Raw genomic sequence first — 19,797 nt, forward strand, 5'->3', positions numbered from 1 at the left:
TAGACATGGTTCAAAGGGCAATAAAACAATAAAATTTAATTATAGATACATGTATACTGTTACGAGCTTAAAGCTACTTAGGATAAACGAATGTAGTTTCATGTTGAAATTTGGAGTCATTCTCAAAAGAAATAAAAAGGGTAATTTAGACTTTTTTTGGTGGCTATGAGGTCTGTCAAAGTGACTGTTCCTAGGGTAGAGAAAATAAAAGATAAAGTTTTACAGAAAAAAAATGTTTGAAATGTATTTAGGAGGTTTTAGGGATCACACAAAGGAAATCTGAGATTTTTGTGATGAAGAAAAGTATTTTTAATCTTAACATGAAAATTACTTTGCTCATGGACTAGTCAAAACAAATACCCAATGTATTCATGGACAAATCATTATTTTAGTTTATTAAAAATACTTCATTGAAAATATGATTTTGTTAGGTGAAAGACTTATAATGTTAACTGAAAGACTGCCAAATTTTGTGAAGATTTAACACTATATTAAAAAGTTAGAAGTATCGATCCATAAAGACTAAAAGAGTACAAAGAGGTCACGTGGTCGGTCAAATTGACCATGCTCATGTTGAGAAAGTTAAAGATTTGTTATTTTTGGATTGTAGTTATTTGCACCCATCAATGTATTGTGCAGTGAAATATTTAAAATTAAAAATAGAAAAAATGTACATACCTATTACTTTTTCATCAATTTATCTCGAAAATCTTCTTAGTTTATTTTCTTAAATGTAATCTTTTACTTTTTCACAAAAATTATATATCTAAAGTTTTATTTTCCTATCCTATCCTTTAGCATTATCACTTATCTTGACACAGAGAACATTGGTACATTTGCCTACTACATTAAGCCTGATAAAATGAGGCACTTTGGCTTATATTTAAAAAAATTATTAAACCTTTCTAATATAGCTTTTAAATCATAGCTAACATATCATTAACTAAAATATAAAACAAAAACCTAAATAAAATCTAATTGTCTATCTAATTAACATATTTATAGGCAAGAAATATTGCTAAAGCACTAGAGAGGTCACAAGCAGCAACAATGCTAAGAGCATTTGACAAGTTCTCTATTTTGGGAAATAGTATTTCAAAATGTGGCTTTCTATTGGTTACAAATATTTAGCTCAACTATGTATAATTGGCTGAGAAATTGCAACTGTATGCATGGCATCTGTCAAGAGTCCAAGAAATTTATTTTAATTTTTTTCCCCCAATATCCACTAAGGATCTTGAAAGGAGAATGTGTAAACAGAGCAATAAACCTAAATTATTTCTATATGTGGAAGGTTTAGTGTATTCAAGTCCTTCTCAAATTACAAAGGCCATAAATTAAAACGTTGTGAAGTAACAAACTGAAGTTTAATAATTTTTCTTTAAGGTTTCTTTTGAAATAAAGGAATTAAAACTTAAATAATATAAAACTTTGAGCTATAATGTAAATTTTAATGTTAATTTCATTGGTATACATTGATACTAAGATCACTTAATTAAATTTTGAATGTAACAAAGTAGAATCTTATGACATGTGCAGAACAAGGGTAACTGTAATTGTAGGTTTAAGAAATGGAATTATGTACATACCTTTAAACTCTTTGTAAAAGTCTTTTGAAATCTAATTTTTTAATATGCTTAATTTCATGTCTATCTTTTTGCTTACAGTTTATTTTTAATTTTCCTTTATAATTCTTTGTCTTTTATTATTTATGCCAATACATCAACTGGTGCCCTCTGGGCTTTGTTAAGATTACATAGCGACTCCTATACAGAGACTTCATTTAACAAACACTTAGCACATGCAAATGACACCATCTTGTTTATACACTTTCCCAATCCAGATGACAACAAGTTAAACTATAAAAATCATTAAGCCTTTCATATACAATTTTTAAAACATAAATACTACATAATTAACTAGAATATAAAAGTAAGACCTAAATAAAATTTAACTGTCTCTCTAACTATAGCATACTTAGGTACAAAACCACCATAAGTGCTGTAGGCAATCAAGCAGACAATGATATTAATGGCAGTTACATATACACTGTGAAGAAAATTGTGTGCCAATTTCAAAGTAACCATTGGTGGAGCACAGTTTAAACAGCTCTTCCTAACAACTATATAAACTTGTGTCAACTAACTACATGTACATTGTATATCTCTAGGCATAGTATAGAAGGCTGGTTTAGACAAAGCAGCTACAGACTTTGGATCTCATGTTTCAAATAGTTCAAACACATGTAATTTAGCATTCAGATACTCATGTACATTGCAAGCTTATGTGGCTAAGAGTGAACTGCTGCTAAAGTAGAGATTTTTCATAGCACATGGATCACATGACACAAAAACGGCACTTCATGTATCTTTAAAATGTTTCCCTTGAAACTAAGGAAATGTAACTTAGATAACAAAAATTCAAATTATAACATACATTATAATGTTAGTTTCCTTGACATATATTGATAGTAAAATGGTTTTATTAAACTTTGAATGAAATGCAGTACAATACACAGAAAGGAATATAAAAATGGCACAAGGGGAGGACAGGGTTAGATTATAGACTACATTTATCTTCAGCATAAATGCTGAGTAACAGTTTGGCATGTTAAACATCTACAAATAACTTCTAAATAAAGAGAAAAATCAAATATGTACACGGATGAAGAGCAATAAATGTCCGAGTTTTTGAAAAGCATTGTTCTATCCATAGAAACAGAAGTAAAAGAATCACCTGTAGTTTTGACGAAATATGTTTTTTCTAGTTTCATGATGTTTTTCATTCTTATATTTCTTATCATGAGTCTGCTTAAAGTCTTCAAAAGCTTGATGTATGTGATTATCATGCTTGTCGATAAATTCCTTAATGGGATTGTGCTCCCCAACATTTTCCAAACCTGGTCCTGGGAAACTCCTACAAGTGAAATCTTAAAAAAGAAAAAGGCAAGTTAAATATTTAAATTGCACATATATTTATTTTATATAATTCTACAGATCTACATAAAAATACTTCAAATTACACATAATATACAGAGTTTTTAAAACCACTTAGAATTAAACTTTCAGACAACAGAGCAACTTTAACAAATACAATGTATTGAGACTTAATTTGAATGTGCAAAAAGTAATAATGATTATTCAGACATCACACAATGGCTTTACCTATTAAACCAAGAATGTTAAAATATTTTAATTTGTGTAACTTACTAGCTAAGTATACCCCATGAAGGAAGCAAAAATTCTATATAGGACAATGTTAGATAATGTTCCCCTTTCTGACACTAACTGTACACCCTGTTTGTGGAAGGTAATAATTGACTATTTAACTAACTAAGTATTTGTGTCTTTACACTCAATGCCAAAAGTCTATAAAGAGAGTAGAAATCTGCCCTATTTCAGGGTGTTTTTTATCTCCCATCTCAAGCAAAACTCCTAAAATATGATAGCCCATGTACATTGTAAAAGTCTCCAGTTAGCATACAAAAACAAATATGGGTAATGGATGCTAACACACACACACACACATACTGGATAATCTTTATGGTAAGATTATACGATAATGAATCTTTAGATTGTGTTTGTAAGTAACAACTACATATAGTGGCATTAATACATTAAAGTATTAAAATGAAGCATCATATATTAAAAAAAAATATTTTAGCACAACCTTAGGTGAATTCATATTAACATAAACATAGGAAAATATAAATAACCAAATATCATAGCTTAAAGTACTCTCAAGGCTTTTATGTGGCTTACAAGAGATTTGTAATTCTCATGTATACACAACATCTAATAAATTTTAAGTCATAACCAGCTTCAAGAGAGCCACAACTGGGATTCTTGTAGAAGTTGGAGTTGTGTGTTATGAATGAAAAGGTGACAGATGTTAGCCTGAAATTTCAAAATGTAGTTTCATTCAATCAAACAGAAGTTTCAAAGAAAAATAATTATGTTTGCAAAGTTCTTAACAGTAAAATTTTGTACATCTTACTTCAGATACTGATTTTTTTTTAAAATGAGAAATGCATAAGCTTTCTTGTTTGTGGTTAAGCACAAAGCTAAACAAAGGGCTATCTGTGCTCTGCCCACCATGGGTATCGAAACCCAGTTTCTAGCATTTAAATCCACAGATATATTTTAATGGATTCTTTGCTTGAGGGATTCATTAGTAAATAATTAAGAAAGAATACTGTATAGCATTTAGCTTTACAATATTTGAAAAATGTAATAAATTAATGACACATGTAGCTTTAACTGGCTGCAATTGTATTGTGAAATCATGAACAGAGCAAGCAAGTTGTTTTACCATCCAATTTTATCTAAACTCAGAAAACTAATGTTTGATGTAGTATTATCTTACAAACATCTAACATACTGCAAGTTTTTTTATTTTGTTTGTTTGTTAGAAGAAATGGGGAGACTGATACTTTCATCACAACATACTATAGTAACATGCATGTTATATTAAATCACATAACAAATTGTTTTTTTTTATTTCATGAAAAGCTACACGAGGGCTATCTGTGCTAGCCTACCCTAATTTAGTAGTGAAAGAAAGGCAGCTAGTCACCACCACCCACTGCCAACACTTGGGTTACTCTATTACTAACAAATAGTGGGATTGAACATCACATTATAATGCCCCCATAGTTGAAAGGGTGAGCATGTTTGGTGAGATGGGGATTCAAATCCACATTCCACAGATTGCAAGTTGAGTGCCCTAACCACCCAGCCATGATCACATAATAAGAAGAAATATATTTTAGGAACAAAAATAAAACAAAACAAAAAAACATGGCTCTGTAGTTATATTCTAGTGGACTGAGCTTTGTGTAAAATATTGTTGCTTAAATTGAACTAATATAAAAGTTACTTAATTTCTTTAATGCCCATAACTGAGAAGCATTTCAAAAAAGAATGAAGAGGCAGCTAGTACTTTAGTTCTGGTTGTTTTAGTGCAATGCTGTACAATGAGCTATCTGCCCTGTGTCTGCCATGATGATCAAAATTTAAATTTTAACATTATATGCGCTGAAGCTTAGTAGTAGAAACTGTTTAGAAATTATAGTAACAACAAACTTTACTTATAAAAGATGGTGAAAGTGTTTATTACAATAAACAGAAAAAAAGAAATAGTACAAATTGGAAAATGTAATGTTCATGAAAGGATTTGGATTCACTCGATTAATAGATCCAATTTTTTATTACATTTCTCACCGTTTCATTTAAAAGGTTTTAAACCCCAAGCTTAACATACCAAGCACTAACTTTTTATATATTAATACAAACAAAGTACACATAAGATCACTCACCAAAAGTCAATATCAGAATAAGTACTCAAGACACATAGATGTGTCAGAGATAGGTACAAATAGAATTGAGACATAGGTACTGGAAATTGTAGGTAACATGGTACACAGGAAATGTTTGGGGCCAAATGCTTATAGCCTAGATGTCACTTCCCATATGCAATGAATAAGCATTGATAACTATTTGTGTTCAACTTTGAAACTGTGGCAGAAATGCCAGGTTGTTGTGCTTGGGATTGCACGAATCAACCAGAAAAGGGTTCAAAATTATATCTTTTCCCCTCAGACTTTACCAGAAAAAAAAAACAGGGAAAGCAAAAGTGAAGTAGTTATGTTGGAAAGTAATGCTGTCTTCTAAACTTTGTGATAAGGTGAACATGGCCTAAGCCACTAGCCTAACACCTTAAATTATCAATGACATACATTCCTTCAGCACTGTGTACATCATTGTAAATTAATAATTAAATTCTGGATTTATACAGGGATCAAGCCTGGAAAGAGCAACTCAAACATGGTATTTTTTTACATCTTCCTTGCTCTGTCACACACACACAAACATGCAGTCAGTCACAAATAAAAATATCAACCATTATGTTGAGATTGTAGAGAACTGCAAAAGGTTCTTTTCCTAGCTTATATGGCTACCTCACTTAAGCTAGGACTAGAAACTGAGGAACAGTTGTTTCAATAACACAAGTATTATTGAAGCTGTTAAATAGAGATTTAGGTGCCTGTAGGAGAAAGTGAGCAACCTAGTCAAAAGTTTAGCTACATGTAGCTCATAGTTGGCCTACATAAGACTAGCTAGTTAAGTTACCCATACTATCCTAGATGGCCTGTCATACAAAACTTATGTAACAACACTCCTATGGTTACTTGATTCAAATATGTGACTACAGTCCAGGTTGGGATAATAATAAAGTATTTTAAATTCCTCATCCCCCCACTTAGACTTGGGCACTGAGTAGTTAAAACATGTAATGAAATGTTCATATATGCAAACTGTGACACCAATATACATCAAAATGTTTTTGTGTAAAATATTTAGAGTCATTTACACCCAAAACAGACCCCACATCTTGATTAGCTAAGACCTTTCATCTATTTCAGTACAAACAGTATGTTACTGTGGTAGTGCCCTCACATCCAATGGTCCAAAAATGGCTTCTAATTGGAATTGAATACTAGCTCTGATAATGATTTTTGGTTACTGATCACTTTCTTCCTTTATTTTCATTCTTAGGATTTATTCTTGTTTACAATGCTAAGAATATCAAACTCACTTTTGTTAATGTTGAAAACCAAATCAGAGACATCTGTTGTAAAGTTTCCATAGTAAACCTCATACTTGTCATAATGGGATCCCAGAAGTGAATTATAACCCTTCATTTGATATCGTATAGGAATAGTGATATTTTTCTTCTGCAGCACCCACATGGTGTACTTGTTAGTCTTTTTTCCATGGATTTCAGTGAGTTCCCAGCGAGAACAATTTGTTTTGATTGGAAAATAGATATTCTCACAGAATTCATCAACAACATACTAGAAATAAACAAGATTATTTAAGTAAAAGTGTTTATAAAATAACAAAAAACTTAAAAATTTCAGTAGTTATATACATTAACAAAGACATATTCTTAGTATTAATCCACGAGTTGAAAATTTTCAATACTAGCAAATTTTTTAGTAAATAAAATAATACTAACAAATCTTGCTCTGTATTCCAGTTCCAAATCAAATATCAATTATCTATCTATCTATCTCTTTCTTATATATATATATATGAAAGATAAGACACCACCGAGTTTTCTCTCAATGCTCAAGTACACCAACAGATGTAGCACTATCTTTTTTTCACAGAGTTCATACAATAGTGATCTAAGGGTCACCAGTATTATCATATACTTGTATAGAAACATATTAAATACTTATATACATAAACTTGCAGACATTTTATTAAAAGTAAATAAATATTAAGTTAAATGTGTACAGGTAAAATTAAATAAGTGTGAATAGTAAATAGAACATTGAGCTATAGTTAAATATGTACACACTGAAATACAAAATGACAGCTTGCAAAGACATGAAAATCGAATAACAAATACTTTTACGATATATTTTTCTCTCTCTCTACTTTCTTTACCTATCTTATCTCATTTTATTCAATTCTTTTCATTGAAGACAAATTATATCTATTTGAAAGCTACAGAAATTAACAAACAAATACTTTCACAATAGGCAATGAAAGGAATGTTTACAGAACCTACAAAAAACAACAACTTTTAAACCTATAAACTTACTTCATTAATGTGTGACTGTATAGTGCAAGAATTTATAGCTGCTTTCAAAGCTGTGTTTTATTAGTAAATGATTAAACCACTTGATGTGGCACCAACCAAAGCCTGTATGAAACTAAAGAAAGTGCTGAAACATCAAGAAATGGTTAATATATTTTCAAGGGCTGACAGGTTCTTAGTACAAATAATGTTATTCTTTGGGATGGGCAGAAAAACAAGTATGCTCTTTTGTTTGCAGATGTGCAGAAATAACATAACATTTTAGGGCAACATGGGACCTATTGGTCTATCTCGATTGTTCCATCCTTGAAACTAAATTAAAATAATTTTTTAAAATCTTAAAGCCCTTATCATTCATATACTTATCACGCTTTCTCTTAAACTCACTTAAATTTACTGCCTCTACAACATCTGATGGCAACCCATTCAGAAAGGCCAACCACCCAGTTATAAAAATAAAACTGTCTTAGCTGAAGATGACTCCTACCTTGCCAAAATTTATGTGTTCCCTAGTCCTACTATTCTCACCAATAAATATGAAAAAAGATGCAATTATAACCTTTTTAGACTTGTATTCAATATTTCTGTATATCCTATTTGCCCTACCACTAGCAACAGCATGCTGTTTGGATGGCTTCAGAGACTGATCGACTATTACACCAAGATACCTTTCCTTCATAACACTGTTAAGGTTATTCCCATCCAAATTATACTTATAATTCAAATTATGATAACCCACTTGCATTATATTGCATTTATTATGATTAAAACCCATCTGCAGTTTATTTGCCCAACTTACTAAATGATCTAAATCCTTTTGTAAATCAGCAGCATTCCTTCATCTATGTTACTAACGTAAATCAAAAAGCTGGGAAAAGCTAAGGCATGAAAATTTACCACAATAATGTTTCATTGACATTCATATTGTTGTACTCATTTAAAAATAATCATTTACTAGCTGAAACCATAACCTGATTGCTGTAGACTCCAGCTGTGTTAACTTCAGAAAAACTCAGTTTTTATGGTATATAACAGACCAGTCAATTAAAAACAGAGATTTAATATTTCTTTTTGATACTGTATTGCTGATTTATTATTAACGCTCCCTCCCTGTGGCTTGGTCAAATCAGCAAAGTTTGTGACCCAAACTGACCTTTATAGTTTTAATACTATATCTCCATGAAATTTTGCAAGCTTTCAGTAAGCATCAAGAGTCTTTTATAGACAAAAACTCAAAATTTTCAATGAAGTATTTTTTGCTAAAGATTTTTCTCTGCGAGTACATGGAGTCCTAGGAACAAAATATCCGGGTTGGCATCGCAAGTTGCTAATCAAAACAACCCCAGTTGTGAATCACTTTCCTCTTTGCTTAGCATAATGTGTGAATCATTCCTTTCTCTCGTATGTTGTCTTTGTGACTTCCCTCAACACAGTTAAAGTGCTGTAACATTTCAGTTTGATATACCAAAGCCAAAGATGATGTTCATTTCTTCAAACTTCCCACCAAACGGCACACAGTATTTTCACACTTTATGCGATATGCATGTGACACACATTTTGTAGTATTTGTTGATGACGTTTTGAATGCACCTAGTTGTCACCCGCAACCTAGCCAACTAGATTACTTATGTACAGTACATGCACTGCACATTTAGGATTGAACCAGTTACGAACTCCCTCATTTTTTAGTTTTATGTAGTTTTAATATTATATCTTTTAAACAAATAAACTAGACAAATTTGAAAAATGACTTGTGGCAACCTTGTTCAGTTGCAGCATTTTAAAGTCACTTCTTTCTCTGGTTAATTGAATGTTACATTATTTTGTAACAGCTGATGTGTTTGGTATTTCTTGCAATTTTGAAGTTTTACTTTATATACCAGGAACTAATTTGTTCATAAAATACAATTAAATATTAGGGTTTAAAGCTGAATAGAATTGTTATTAAAAAACAACAACATACAATTTAACTCTTTCATCAGTGGATGTCTTTACAAAGAGTTAAGACTTTTAGTGCTGGACTTAGTTGCCATAATGTGTTAAAATGATGAATGTTAAGAAGATGCTAAGCAATATTTCCTAATTGCTAACCAAACTGAATATTTATTAGCAGTTTCTGCTAAATCAAATCCACCAAACTATTCTGTCCCCTGGGAATCAGTTTTGACAGCTCTGAGTGCAAAATGATTTTCATGTCAAGATTAAAAATTCTTTACTTCCTCTGAAAATTGTTAAATTTAATTTGCATAATCTCTGAAACCTCCTAAATGAATTTTAAATGTTTTTTCAATAAACTTTACATTTTATATGTTATTTTCTCTACCCCTAACTAACTTTATACAAGGCTGGTCAATTTCACCAATCTTGCAAATGCCATAAAGAAATATGAAATAAATATAAATTACTTTTTTTTCTTTCTAGAATGACTTTAAATTGTTATATGAAACTACATTTATGTATATTAAATAGGTTATATTACATAACACTATACATCTATTTCAACTTAAATATTATTGTTTTATTGCCCTTAGAACTCTAACTAATAATTCCACAACTCAAGTTATAGATCATTTGGCAAACATGTAGCTCATTTTCAATTGTGTACCAGTTTAACGTTTAATATTATTTATGATTTTAACTTTATACACAAGTGCCAAAATACTATAATAATGTAGCTCATGTTACTCTATTGAATTACACAAGGCACAGGCCACCCATAAGTTGCTTGCAAGCATCCTTTGTGAAAAGTTTTTTTTATTATAACTATTTTTTTTCATTATCTCATGTAATCTAACACAATAGATTTCCAATTTTTAAATTTTAGTTACTTTTATAATAATAAGTAAAGAACACAAGAAAAAACAAAAAATAATAATAATTACCTGGACCTTAATTTTCTTTTTTTGCTGTCGATTGTCATGAATACTTAACTTCTTTATATATATATATATATACATACACACACTATTGATACTACTATACTAAATAACTTTTTCTTTATTTAAATAATGCATCTAAAAACAGAGAATAATAATATGTTCAAAGCAGAAAATATTTGGTAACTATCATAATTTCTCTGGCATTTTAACTATGCAATAAGAGCTGTTAAAAATTCAGGTAAGCTCAATGTATTTCCCATAGACAATTCTCTGTAGAGAAAGTAATGTAATATAACATGTCATTTGATAGATTAAAATGGCTTTCTAGTGGTTATAAGTAATATAGTATTAAATGTCAGAGGGAACTATTGACAATTTGTGAAAAAAGGAAGTGATAGGTAGGCATGGCCAGAGGGGTCTGATTTTCTATTTTATGGCTTTTTAAGCAAATAAAATTGAAGGCTATAAAAATTATGTTCTACCTGAGTGATAAAAATATTACAATGAGTAATTTATGTTAAATTTCCCACTTCTTGGAGGGGGGGTAAATGAATTAGAGAAGAGGGGATATCTAAAAAGCAAATGTCACAATTTCCATACTAGGATGATATTGAGGATTTTTTTAAATATTTTGTTATAAAATTAAGAACTTAAAATTCATATTAAAGTTTGATTCATTAACTAAGTTTTTATGCCAAATTTATTCATATACCTTGATTATAACATGGTTTAATTAAATTTTGAATATAACTAAAAAAATGCTGTGACATGCACACTTTGACCTGCCTGTAGCACGAAGGTTAATTTCTGAAGGAAGAAAATCGGAGTGGATTTAGACCCCAAGATGTATGTAATTATAGAACATTAAATAATACAGTTATAAATTTTGAAAAAAAAAAAAATTGGTGAAAAGATTTAGGTGGAGTTTTGACTCCTCCCGTAAATATACAACTGCTTATACATTAAATAGTTATTAATTTGTGGAAGAATAAAAAGGTAGAGGCCTGGACCTAAAACATATGTTAATGGTGTAATTTTTTTTTATTCACACACACATTTATATTATTTCATTGTAATGGTGTGAAAGATTTCTTGACTGACTTGAACAAGCTGCAATATGAAGCATTTTGAAATGAAGAACCTAATTTAATGGATATCACTGTCACTGAAGAAATCTGTATCTATACACTTACCGTAAAATTCGTCAGGTCTGGCAAAACACTTTGTATGGTAACAGTCTCGTTGGTTACATTGAGTTTGAAGCATGTATGGACTGGTTTTCCTTGATCATCTGGCATGTAGGCAATTTTAAAGGCTTGGTTCTTACTTGCGAGCTGGTATGTCTGGACTAAGTCTGCAACAGTATATGTAAGAAGATATACCAAAAATCCACTCCTTCAAACAAAATTAACAATTATAAATGTTTCAATGCAAATTCTGCATAAATGTATGAAAAATACATTAACCCTTCAGTTTCAAGCTTTTTTTGGAAATGAGCTTAAAAAAGTCAGGTCTTTTTATTTTACTTTTGATATACTATCATAACACATGATAACACGTGAATAAATTTGGGAAAATTAGTAAAAACAAACCCAAGATTCTACAGTAATAGTAATTTTAAGTAGCAGAGGCATGGAATGGGTATTTTGTTTCTTACTATTCCTTACATCACAAATAGTACATATATAAAACAGGCTTAAAGACCTTAACATTCACTTGAAGATAAATAATGTTTGTCTAATAGGAAGACACATTTTAGTAAATTAGAACATTTAATTGATTATAAATTATAATACATTGAATTTAAAATTTAAAAAATAAGCATCCAGTGGTGCTGCCCATTAACAATTGTCACTTAAATGTAATACACTTACTAGTAAAGATACAAAACATTATGTAAAACTTGTAATATTTCCCATTGTTTTTGAGCATATTTTTTAAAAAGAAGTTTTGTTTTGGTGGTTTCAAATTTTAACAAGACAACTGTCATACTTTAATGAGTAGAATATAAACAGGTTCTCAAAACAAAAGTTCATTTTTTGAAAGTTAAACAGTACAGGTCACTTAACATAAAATACACAACGTTTTCATGATTATTTTTTGAAGTAATCAAAAGTTAAATTTTTGCCAAAATCTGAATGAATCAACCAAGAATAATAGGTCAAATTTAATATTTTTTCCTCAAAATTTTAAACAGAGTATGTTTTTTCCCACAAAATAAAAAAATTCAGTCATTAAACATTCATATCTTCAGTTAATTTATCAGTTATTTCTTTTAGCCTACATGAATAGGCAGTGTTGATGTTAAAATATATAATACATTTGTTTAAAAAAAAATCACAGCTAGCAAAATATCATTTTCAAAATAAAATACAGGAAAACAAGTGATAACTACCATTGTTTTTTATTAAGGTAAACCAGGAAAAAAATATCAATACACACATTGACACTTCATTTTTATCTTGCAAATGTGAAGCAGATATCTTAATGAAAAAAATTAATGCTTACAAGCCATTTCAATAGAAGCAAGTGACAAAAATAAAAGTATGATTGTGAAACAAGTACTTGTAGAATATTATGGATTGTTTTTGACATGTAACTTTCTAAATGTATGTAAGAAAACAATGAATTGTTTTAAGCATATAGACACTCAATAAATGTTTATGACAGATGTATCTTTATTCTTGCTTTAGTATTGACATTAATTACCTCATATTCCATAAGGTAAACAAAAACAAGTATTTATAGTATATTAACAAAATTACATCTATGAAAGCCATTTAAAACATTTTTTTCAGTTCCAACTGGAGCTCTTGAAATTTACCTTACTAATCACATAAGCACTGATTTGAATAGAAGAAACAGGAAAAAAAAAATCTATCAATGGTTAATCAAGATGTTGTCACACAATTTTATGACAAAAAGTTGTTATATATTACAATTTAAGAATGTTCTACCTGTCTTCTTTATAGCAACCTTTTCCCTCAGTAAGGATCATAGTATGTGGTACAATATTGTAATAATAACAATAATAATAATAACATCTCTTATCTCAAGTTTCAGAAGTCTAATGCAAGCTCTTAGTAAGATGTGGAGGTCTGTTGAGCACAAAAAAACAACAAAAAAAACTGGCGTTATAATAGTATTTGTACTCGAGATGCCTGTTAATTGATAGTATCAGTCTAAGTAAAACTGAAAAGTTGGAGTGCAAGGTGATGTTCGTGTGAAGAATAAAAATACTTTTGTCTGTCATTCACCTTGCATATTGCATAACTTCTGGAACCTCTTAATTGTATATCCATGTAAGTTTTATCTGGTATTTACTGTACTATTAACTGTTGCCAAATCAGCAATGTAGAGTAAAATGAATAGTTGGTAGCTCTGACATCAAATATCATGTTGAATAGCAGTCTGTAAAAGGTCATGCCATGTGCACTTTGATTCCCACCCATATAAATAGGGTTAACTGTAATTGTTAATTATAATTTTTTTCAATTACTTAGTGATATAATTTAATCCACAGACTATTTAGGGTAACAAAGAAAAACTACATAGAGTATTCTTTGTTAGTATACATCTATGGAACCAAACATATACAGACACAGATACAACACTATAAAACATATACTATACCTTCATAATAGTCTACACGACTATTGTTACTGGACTTGTTGAAGTAAGCTTTAAATGGTTCCATAATCTCGGCATATGGTAAGAGCAAAAGACCATTTACAGTATAAGTATCACTGAAAACTGGCGAGCCTTTCTTCTGAAAGCTTCGAGATTCTCCTAGATCATATATTTCTGGTGAAACAAATTTACAAGTTAGAAATATACATGCAATATTACCAAAATTTAACAAATCCATTATTATTTTTACATATTTTCAATTACGTATTATATATTAGAAATGAGAACCTATGAAATCAGAAAAACAAAATACATAACCAAGTAATAAACAGATACATCAAATGTAAAAAAATTAAAAATACATACGGTCAGAAAATCGTTATTAAACAGATAATATTGTATTTTTTTAAACATATCTGTAATTAATACATTAAGAAAATGCTGGTTTCTAAGTAAAGAGGTACAACTGTACTTAAATTTTTTAAACTTTAGCTTAAATTACTGAATGAATAAAATGGATAATTTGTGTGGCTAATTTGTCAATTTTTTCACTTGGGTAGTTTTATATCCAAAACCTTGAAAAAATAATTTCATTGGTATTTTACATGCAATTCACAATGCTGTAAAAATTAAGTTGTTTTTTTTTACAATTTAATATTTATTATACTTTTTTTGTACAAAATTAATATTACATTTTTTCTCAGGGTTGACAGTTGACTTTGTCTTTCTGTAATAAACTTTGAAACAGTTTTAATTATGTATTCTCACTTTTCACAGTTGTAACACGATATACTGTTGTTTCTAAATGGAACAAATAGCTGTCTTCTACTTTATGGCTATCCACAAGAAAAATTGTTACAGCTGGGGTTTTAAACATATGTTAAAATAAGTACCACAAAGAAATAACACTAATGAAATTAAATCAGTTTAATTTCTTTGTGCCCATCAATTCAATACACTTGTATGGTTTCCTTTATTGCATTGCAAAAAACTGCATGAAATAATTAGTCAATAACATATATGTATAAAATTTAAAATATTTTTATGTGATATTTGTATGAATTCACAGCTTTCAAAATTCAAAAAGATTTCATTGAGGTACATTTCTTTAAAGAAACAATGCACTAGTATTATGTATGCAAGCCCTTTGCTTTACAATTAAGTATTACACCTTTTTTTCATGATTTCTGTATACAGTTATGATTTCTAATAAAAATAATAGTGGGTTTAAATTTTACTTTTCTCAGGGTGTACGAGGACAGCCTTGAAGGACCAAATGTTCTTGTTGTCCATATATTATGTTGAAGATCAATTAATTGGGAGACTATATTAGGAGGTTTATCTGTCTCTATAACTACATCTACCTTCTGCCAATTTCATCAATAGTCTAATATATAAATAATGCTTTGTAAAAATAATCCAAGATACATTCAAAAAGTATCAAAACTTGTTCTGTCATAGTAGATCTTTATTTTATTTTTATAATTCTTGTAAGAATAACATTTAGATCAGAAAGTCAGTTAATATTAGCTATTTAAAAAATTATCAAAGAATAAAATAGATTTTCCTATCAATTAACAAATATTTAAATTCATAAATAATTTTAAAGTTACTTTAAGCTTAAATAATATCTACAGTGCATTATACTTACAAGTTATAGCTTATATTTTGTTATGGGCCAACAGTTAAGCACTTTGTTTAAGATTGATACTGTTAGTGGATGCATCATCTGTTTTGTATTTACTGGTGAGAACTGTGGGATTAGTGGACACAAGTATAAATTCTACTTCTAGCAGGATAGGAATAGGAGTCATTTTGAACTAAGATAGTTTCACTTTTCTAATGTGAGTATTATTAGAATTTAGAATTCGAATCAAAATGTGATAACCATAATATTTGTTTAATAATAATAATAAGCATGCTTTGAAGAATAAGTTTAACATAACTTATATTAAAGTTTTTCTTCATTACCCATTCAAGCAGTCTCCGAGTATTATACATCCTTAAAGTTAATGCTTAAGTAATACTAAAACATGTAAATTGTACTATTCGGTTTATTGATATTAGTAATAATAATAGTACTAACAATAATATTATTAAATAATACTGCTAAGTTTGAAGTCTCTATTGTAAGTGTAATTTATAATAAAAAAAAGTTAAAATTTTAAAACGAAACATTGAATCACGGGTTTTTATATTTTTATTTATATTATTATTACTATATTAGAAGGTTACATACCTAAAAAGGAAAGTGCTATGAAAAGTAATACTACAGACTTCTTTTGAGATTGAAACCCCATTTTTGTTATATCGGTACAATCTTCCAAATTTAACACAGCGAAACAAATACCTCTTACAGACCCACTAAATTAGTAAATACCACCTTAATCCACTCTCGTCACGCGCTTTCACATGTATATATTAACAACTAAACCTGGTGGTAGGATATTTAATCTACTAAAAGGTAATCCATGGATATATATGTATATATTAATAAATTTATATATGTATATCTATGTAATAATCTCTTATTATAATTTATTTAGGAATATATTAGTAAAAAATTAGAAAATAATGAATACGTTTGCTTGAGACAAATCACAATGTAAATTAATTATGGTAGGTATATTGGTCGTTTATATGATAAAAAAATAATATAAATGAAAAATAGCTTAAGTTTGACAGATTTTGATTCATCAAATATAAATATTAATGTTTTTTGATAGACGGCTGGTTCTTAATAGGTGTGTAATTGTTTATCATGAAATGATTGATTAAAAAACAACCTCCCATGGCCTGGTGGTTAGGCCATTCGACTCGTAATTGGCCGGTCGCGGGTTTGAATCCCCGTAACCGAAAATGCTCACCTTTACAGCCGTGGAGTTGTTATAATGCTGCTATCAATCCTACTATTTGTTGGCAAAAAAGTAACCCAAGAGTTGGCTGTGGGTGATGCTTTCTTTCTAGTCTATCACTGCTAAATTAGCGCAGCTAACCCCCTTAAATAACTTTGCCATATGTTCAAAGCAAAACCTCCTCTGTTATGAAAAAGACGTTTTTGGAGATGTTGATAAGTTTTAATATAAGCTAACGAATTAATTAAAATATATTACTTTATGATTCATTATCTGATTAATATTCTCAATTTCATGATTTTCTTAATTATTTCAAATGCATTAGAACTAGTGATTTTATGAAAGATATTGTCGATACTTAAATTTAAAGTAAATTACAATGATTGCTTTTCTTCAAAAAGCCGGCTATTCAATAGCAGTACTTCATCAGTAATTTCGTTGTTTTCTTTAATTGCATCAATGCACATTGATAAATTTGAAATAGTTTATTTAGATGTACAGGTACATGGTTTATTAAACATTACAATAAAAATCAATAAATTCACTAAATTTGATGGGCTTGAATCGCACAAATTTGGTTTCGGTTTTGATTAACGGTGACAATAGCATAATTAAGAACAATTAGTACCTGTTGTTGCATGATGCCACCACTCAATTTTCAATGATCTACTGCTATAGTCTTATTACCCAAGTCACAGTTTTTGATAAATGAATAAAAACATATTTCATGAATATTAGTGTATAACGAATGGGGAGAAATACAGAAGTTTTGCTTTAGCATTACCATATTTATTCACTTTTGTTTTCAAATTTCTAATGCGATATTAAATAATCAATAGGTGTAACGTTATATCATATCTTATAAATTATACAAGTAATATAATAGCAAATAGACAACAAATTACAAAATATCAATAATTCTGTTGGTTAATTCTTCTTTCATTATATCAGCCCTCTCGAATTATTGTTTTTGACTTAGTCTGTTCTCAAAACTCGAGGACAAAAAGTGCTTTTGGAAAAGTATAAGCTAAGAAGTGAATAAACAGAATATTAACTATTATAGCCACAGTATTATGTTCATTAGATTTTATTTGATTTTAAGTTTTATCTGCTAATCTTCAAAATTTTGCGTGTTTCGTTATTCATTTGTAAAGCCGAAGTACATCAATCTGTGCATTACGTTTTTAACAAAGTTAATGATAAATAAAACGACTAAATAGCTTTTATTATGTAATTTTCAAAGAGTTTTTGTTGTAGAATTTCGTGGCAAAGCACACTATGAAGATCTATTTATAGTCGTCCCATGATTTTGAATTAATACACTAAAGGGAAGGCAGTTAGTCAACAACATCCACTGTGAACTATTTGGTTACTCATATGTTATCGAAAGGTATGCTTTGGTCGTCCTTCTTAACCGCACCCACGACCTCTGAACGTTGAACGCGGGTTTTTGTGGCAGTGTGTCGCGAAGTTGAACCACGAAACTTCAGATTCACAGTCTGGGCACGCTAACTTTTTGGCCACATCCAGTCCAATTTTAAAGAGATCCCAAGAGAAGCTTAAAGTTAATTTATGGAAATGGCTAAAATAAGATAAATGACTAAAAACAAAAGCAGTGTATCGTCAAATTCATTAGGTACATTACAATAACGAAAGAAAACAAAATTGTAAGTTATTATACATTATCTCACTATAACGAGGTAAGTATATTATAAAGAATTGTCTTATATTCCCAATTAATAAACAGCTGTTATTTGTTCATTTAGCATGGTTTTCTTTATATTACAATTCATAAATATTATGAATAACACCTTTCTTCCCTTTAGTCTATCGGTTCAACATTAAGAACGGCTAGCGGAAACAGTCCTTGTATAGTTTTACGCGAATATCTCTAACAAAACGTTGAAACAGAGATCGCATTACGCTGTACATACGTGTATTTGAACATTGTCAATATAATGAAATTAATATTGACATACAAACTCCAACAATTTTGATCTAAACAGATACATCGTATGCCCTCCTAGATTGTTTTGATGTTACTAATTATGGTACGATATGCCGTACAAATGTTTGTGTATTTTTAATATATTTCCAATTTTTCTACTGTAATGAATAATTTATAAATCAGTAATTTCCTATTCGTTGTGTTACAATAGTAATGCATTTCTAAAATTCAAAATCTTCATATAGGTTAGGGGGAGGGGATATCAAATGTTTCTTTTTTCGTGACCAAAATGCTCTCTTAACATTATTCATGTGACTAAAACCGATGGTATCTTTTTCGCATTTTTTAAACTGAGAAACTCAAGTCGAACAAATTAATGGGAAAGTCGACTGTATTCACCAAGCGTCCCACGATTATTCAAAAGGCGAATTCTTATCTTACTACGTTTGCTATGGAAAGAACACTTAAAACATTTCCAGAATCCATCACATAAAAGAATACCATCATTTAGAGGGCATAATAAAAATGTTTAAAGTACAATTGGTCATACGTAATAGGATTAATAATGAAAAACTGTGAAAAAATTTCGATGTATACACCATGTTAGTCTAATGTTTGTGTGTCAGGAAAACGTACTTAAACCTGTTAATTATATCCGTTATGTATCCCATTTATTATAAAGCATCTGATAGTATAATTGGCCTCACTTTTGTTTTTATCTTATGGTTTCTTCATGTATAAATACGAAACACAATAAAAACTAAAAAATTTGAATTTTTTTCTATTTTCATTTATTCCATCTGTAAGAAACAAATCGCGTATTTACACAATTCAACTTACTTAAGTTATAATAATATCCTATAAATAAATACTC

General features: G+C 29.5%; 1 protein-coding gene across 1 annotated transcript in view; it reads right to left on the bottom strand.

Moving 5' to 3' along the window:
• LOC106460263 (digestive cysteine proteinase 2-like) overlaps positions 1-16,521 on the bottom strand; it is a 32,022-nt gene extending 15,501 nt beyond the window's left edge. Inside the window, exons 1-5 of the mRNA XM_022387477.1 lie at positions 16,360-16,521; positions 14,124-14,294; positions 11,684-11,844; positions 6,598-6,856; positions 2,737-2,929 (exon numbers count right to left, since the gene is read on the bottom strand). Coding sequence (XP_022243185.1) covers positions 2,737-2,929; positions 6,598-6,856; positions 11,684-11,844; positions 14,124-14,294; positions 16,360-16,420 — 845 coding nt within the window. The 5' untranslated portion in view covers positions 16,421-16,521. The remainder of the gene's footprint in view (positions 1-2,736; positions 2,930-6,597; positions 6,857-11,683; positions 11,845-14,123; positions 14,295-16,359) is intronic.
• Between the last annotated feature and the right edge of the window lie 3,276 nt (positions 16,522-19,797).

Source organism: Limulus polyphemus, unplaced genomic scaffold (assembly GCF_000517525.1).
Source record: "Limulus polyphemus unplaced genomic scaffold, Limulus_polyphemus-2.1.2 Scaffold33, whole genome shotgun sequence".
Taxonomy (NCBI): Eukaryota; Metazoa; Arthropoda; class Merostomata; order Xiphosura; family Limulidae; genus Limulus; species Limulus polyphemus.